Source organism: Leptonychotes weddellii, chromosome 1 (genome assembly GCF_054177405.1).
Source record: "Leptonychotes weddellii isolate Sample4059 chromosome 1, ASM5417740v2, whole genome shotgun sequence".
Taxonomy (NCBI): Eukaryota; Metazoa; Chordata; class Mammalia; order Carnivora; family Phocidae; genus Leptonychotes; species Leptonychotes weddellii.
Window position 1 is genome coordinate 139,554,099 of NC_138369.1, and position 6,000 is coordinate 139,560,098.

At 37.4% G+C, this 6,000-nt stretch overlaps 1 protein-coding gene across 2 annotated transcripts in view; it reads right to left on the reverse strand.

Moving 5' to 3' along the window:
* The window catches only part of ATP6V1A (ATPase H+ transporting V1 subunit A), a 58,214-nt gene that overhangs the window by 9,442 nt on the left and 42,772 nt on the right, over window positions 1-6,000 (reverse strand). For both annotated transcript variants that reach the window (XM_081796883.1, XM_081796890.1), the window contains 4 exons: window positions 3,488-3,610; window positions 3,281-3,395; window positions 2,007-2,070; window positions 421-624 (listed from right to left, as the gene is read on the reverse strand). In XM_081796883.1, the coding sequence (XP_081653009.1) occupies window positions 421-624; window positions 2,007-2,070; window positions 3,281-3,395; window positions 3,488-3,610 (506 nt within the window). The remainder of the gene's footprint in view (window positions 1-420; window positions 625-2,006; window positions 2,071-3,280; window positions 3,396-3,487; window positions 3,611-6,000) is intronic.

Below are 6,000 nucleotides of genomic sequence, written 5' to 3' on the forward strand. Positions count from 1 at the left end.
TGTGTATTTTATTTTGTATTAGTATTTTATACTATGTAAAGCAGTCACATATGTGTCTTTGGCTCTTTTTCAGATCCATCCATGTTGCTGTGTGCCACACAGTCTGCTTCCAGGTCCTGCATACCTCATTCTCCATGGTGTGCAACCCCAAAACTGTGAGCAGTAAAACACTGTTCAAAGTGGGTTTGTTACTCAACAATAGGTAATCAAAACAATAATCATCTTTCTACCTTCCATAACACAAACAGGACCCTCAAATATCTGCTGGATAAAGGATAAGCTAAACTTATATTAGTTCAAAAAATATTTAATAAGTACTCATTTTGCTAGGTAAGAATCTGTATATCCAAGGTTCTATCTGTCCTTACAACATACCACTCTAACTCACAGACCTGTCCTCCGTGGGACTTAACCACTCACCTTTCCCACAAGTTGTACAATTTCTGCCAGGTCTTCTTCTTCCTGCAGAATCTCTTTAGCTTTGGTCCTCAGAGGAACAAATTCTGTGAAGTGTTTGTCATAGTACTCATCCAAGGCACGCATGTACTTGCTATAGCTGATCAGCCAGTTGACAGAGGGGAAATGCTTACGTTGAGCTAGTTTCTTATCTAAGCCCCAGAACACCTGATTTAAAAACAAAACAAACAAATACAATGATTTTTCTTAAAAAAAAATTTTTTTAACAGTCTTAAAGTATATTTGTCCTAAATATGCAATTCTATAATATTTTGGTCAAATTATCAATCTTTTTAGTATATCCCACATATAACTGAAATAGAATACAACTTACAATTTAAAAAAATATATTCATTTTAGTTTCAGGATGGATATTATCTATAAATCAAATTCAAACTGTATCTGAATTTCCTTAATAGTATGGCAAATCTGATAGAAGTAAAATGAATGGACTCTTCTGAAGATTTATTATGATGCAATATAAACAGAGGAACCAGAAAATGCTTACTGAGAGAGAATAGATTCTTCACTTTGATTAAACACCTTGAAACATTCTGACTAAATTCAATTCCCTATGATTAAGGGCCAATCCAATAAGATCTAACAGTCATTTTTCTGAGGCCAAATGTTCGCATATATTTTTATGCATTCTTAACTTCGCTTGCCCTTTCCCTGAAATTGAAACTCAAAATGTTAGCAAAGGTTAAACACCTTGAGAGTTATAAATATAGCTTCTGCCATTTTTTTTCTCAGATACTGACAGAAACATAAGCAAATATTCTTTTTCCCCCATGAATAATACACACAGTTATGAATACATCAAAATTTTACTACAGCCCTGATTTGTATACATCTTTCATTTAGGCTTCTTTTGATGGCCAAGTTGACCAGCTATCCACTGCAATTCCTGCCTTGTCACTGGGAAGCAGCTGCGTAGGCAGAAAGTACATTTTCCAGCTTTGCTTTCATCTGGGTGTGGCCAACAGAATGAGTGGGGTGACTGCATCTGAGCTCAGAGTTCACAGTGCGGGTGTGCCTTCTCCACAGTCTCCCTCGTGCCAGCCAGAAATGCAGACAGTTACAAGGCTAGGTGACGGTGGAGCCCCAAGCTGGTAGGAACCCTGGTCTCTGAATTACTAGTAAGTGGAAAAGAGCCATCCTCTGATAAGATCATCTGCTTTGGATCATACTATGAGAAAAAAGAAACTTCTACTGAGTTTTTGCCATTATGCATTTTTAGGACTATTTGTTTCTACAACTAGGGTTACTCTCACTTAAAGGCTATATTATTCTCACACTAATAAAACTTTGCTATTCCGAATGTATTTTCCACTTACAGAAATTAAATTTGTTATAAATCTTAGGCAAAGAGCTAAGAAACAATGGACAGTATTAAAAGCTCTCAGTGACAAGAATGTTCCTAAAACAGACTTTCCTATTGCTTAACTCTGTAGTGAGTAGATTAAATACTTCACGATGATTTAGTAACATTAGAGCAGAGCCGGGGTGAGAAAGCTCAGAAGTTGACTATACGCTAGGAAAAGATATACCTGAACAATACCAAGAGTAGCAGATGTAACTGGATCAGAAAAATCACCACCAGGTGGAGAAACCCTAAATTTAAAGGGAAAAAAGGCATTATAGAAGATTAAGTAGCTGGCATATGAAAATAAAAATCGTTTAAAAGCCAATATTAATGTAAATAACTTTAGAACTAACATTTTTTTTTTTAAGATTTATTAGAGAGAGAGCCAGAGAGCACAAACAGAGGGAGTAGGAGAAGCAGGATCCCCACTGAGCAGGGAGCCCGAGGTGGGGCTCGATCCCAGAACCCTGGGATCATGACCTGAGCCGAAGGCAGACGCTTAACTGGCTGAGCCACCCAGGCGCCCCTCGAACTAACCTTTAGAACTAAACTTTAGAACTAAGAAAAACTGACATACAAATATTAATAAAAATCAGTACTACATTGCAAATAGCAATGGTAACTACTGAATACCTTCTAGTACTAGAAATGAGAGATATAATCAGTTTCGTGATTCTAATCAAAAGATGAAACAGGAAGGAAGAAAAAGCTCTAAAAACAAAGTATGGCTTTATGTAGTGATCATGGATCTTCATTTTGTTTTTACTTTGATACAATCTTACCTTAACATGTCTATAAATTTCTAAGTTATTAAGACACTGTGACTTAAATATAATAAATCAGTTAAGTCGAATAACCAGAATATGCAGAGAGAACCTAAACATGTACATTGTAAGGAGCTCTTTGGGTGACCCTGGAGTGCAGTCTTGGTTAAGAACCACTACCCTCGGGCACCTGGGTGGCTCAGTTGTTTGAGCGGCTGCCTTCGGCTCAGGTCATGATCCTGGAGTCCTGGGATCGAGTCCCACATCGGGCTCCCTGCTCAGCGGGGAGTCTGCTTCTCCCTCTGACCCTCCCCCGTCTCATGTGCTCTCTCTCATTCTCTCTCTCTCAAATAAATAAATAAAATCTTTAAAAAAAAAAAAAAAGAACCACTACCCTCAGAAGAAGCTGAATTTTTTCTCTTTAAAATTAATGACTTTTGGGGCGCCTGGGTGGATCAGTCGTTAAGTGTCTGCCTTTGGCTCAGGTCATGATCCCAGGGTTCTGGGATCGAGCCCTGCATCGGGCTCCCTGCTCAGTGGGAAGCCTGCTTCTTCCTCTCCCACTCCCCCTGCTTGTGTTCCCTCTCTCGCTGTGTCTCTCTCTGTCAAATAAATAAATAAAATCTTAATAAAATAAAATAAAATAAATGACTTTTAATTTTTCTTTTGAAAAGTGAACAGTTGAGGTGCTTACGCTCCTACAATGCTGACACTTCCTTCTCTTTCAGGATTTCCAAGACATTTCACCCGGCCTGCTCGCTCATAGAAAGAGGCCAGACGGGCACCAAGATATGCAGGATATCCACTATCTGAAAAAATGAAAAGAAATTTAAGAGAGGGTCTAAGCCAGTCCTAAAAATCTTATCAGCCTTCTTACATGATAAGCAATACAAAGATTTACCTGCAGGCATTTCAGCTAAGCGGCCAGAGATTTCTCTAAGAGCCTCTGCCCATCTAGAGGTAGAGTCAGCCATCATACTGACATGATAACCCATGTCACGGAAATATTCTGACAGTGTAATTCCTAAATTGGGAAGAATATCGCAAGTTATAATTCTACAATGTAGAAACCTTACTTTGTCACTCTTAAGAAAACTTTAAAATAAGTACATGAGGTAGACTGATAGCTGTTCACCAAAATCTGTTCTCCCTCTTCTTTTATGCACACAGTTGAATTATGTTTCCTGGCCTCCTTAATATTTAGATATGACCATGTAACTGACCTTGAGCTGATAGAATGAAAGTCAAAGTAATGAGTTCCATCATCAGGCAAGCCACACATCCTTTCATGCTCTTTATTCCTTCTGACTTACTAAGATAGAGAGGACTCCCAGGAGCTCTGGAAGTCATGAGTTGAAAATGAAAGAGTACTTTTCAGCCTGGGTCCCAGCCCAGAATGACAGAATAAAAAATAGACGCTGACCACTTAAAAAAAACATCTATTATACTGAGCAATGACAAGTTTGGGTTTATTTGCTGCCATAGCCTATTCTAATATAATACACATTTTAAAAAGTAGGAAAAGACTTTTTCCCTATTCCTTGTTGAGATAATTATGTCTGAAATTAATTTCCACTGTAGCTTTTATCTACATATCACACATACACATACCAAACCCCAACTAATTAGCTTGTTTATTTTTCAAAAGTAGCAAATGTTATTAACCTGACTAATATCTTAATTATCCAGATCATTCTGCTGTGCATATTAGGTTCCATTCTTTTAAATCACTATTGTAAACCATCTAGAAAAAGAGTCTAACGTACAGAAAGAAGTCCCGGGTTCTAGTTTCTGTTCTGTCATTAACCTCAGCAAACTAGCTTCATTTCCCAGTGTGGTTTCCTAATCTGTTAAAATGGAATAACTCTTGCTCTATCTATCTGTACATATCAGATGAAATGATACATATAAATGCCCTTTGAAAAGTACAAGGTACTATGCAACTCCAACATATTAGAAAGTTATAGTTGTTACTACATTGTAAGAGCCCCCAAATCTAATGCCCTGATTCCTTTATTTTACCCGTAAAGAAACAGAGGCATATATAAGTAAAACAAAATAGCACTCAAAAATTCAGCAATTTACTATTTATCATATCACATCTTTCAGAATAAGAAATACTGATATCTGAGGCTTTTAAAAAATGATTCCATGATCAAAGTCTTAAAAAAATATCACTTCTCATTATTAAGGCTTAAAAAAACATATTCGTCATCACATATTCCAATGTGATGATAGGATCAGGTCCTCTCTTATACCAGCATGGCTACATTTTCAGTCTGTGTGACGATGCTCATTAATGCTTGTGTGTATGTATTAGAAAGACTTGGTGGAAGAGACAGATACATATGAGTAAACTTCAAAGGAGTTTCACAGACCTAATGATATCAGCGCCTACCAGTTTAAAAAAAACAACAAAACAACACCTTAGACAAAATCAAAAGATGAACAAACTGGGAAAACAGTGGCAACTCATGATAGATAAAAGACCCTTTTCAAAGAGCTTTTATAAATCAGTATGAAAAAGAACTCCTATCCAAAAGGAACGTGGACAGAAAGCAGTTTTCAAATGGTTAATACAAAGAGCAAAGATGCTAGCTCACTGAAAGAAATACAGACTGAACAGGTATCTAATAAAGCAGGGATAGTAAAATGCTAATTGTCAAATCTCGGTGCTGAGAACGCAATATTCTTTCAAATGTCTATGTGTTTGAGAATTATCCTAAGAAAGTGGTACAAAACCTAGCACTGGTGAAGATGTGGAGAAACAGAACTCTTGCTCGCTGTTACCCCTTTTGAAGGGCTATCAAAATCTAAAATCTATATTAACAGTTGTATGCTTGGCAATTTTACTTCTACAAATTTACCTTACAAAAATGTACAAAGAAACGTGCACAAAACATGAAAAGAAACTATAAAAAACACACATAAGGATGTTTTAGTGATGCAAGGTTTGTGATAGCAAAAAAACGATCAATAATCCATGTGTCTACCAGAAAGATGCTGGTTAAATCAGTTATGATATAGCCATACAGCTGGGATACTGTGCAGCTATTTAAAAGAAGACTTCCTGTCTTAAAATAGTAGATGAATAGGTCACTTTTCCCTTCTCACACAAGTAATCACCAAACAAAGAGAACAAGAAATACAAAAACTCTATTATCAGGGCACCTGGTGGCTCAGTCATTAAGTGTCTGCCTTTGGCTCAGGTCATGATCCCAGAGTCCTGGGATCGAGCCCCGCATCAGGCTCCCTGCTCCGTGGGAAGCCTGCTTCGCCTTCTCCCACTCCCCCTGCTTGTGTTCCCTCTCTCGCTGTGTCTCTCTGCCAAATAAATAAATAAAATCTTTTTTTTTTTTTAATTTATTTATTTGACAGAGAGTTAGAGAGCACAAGTAGGCAGAGCGGCAGGCA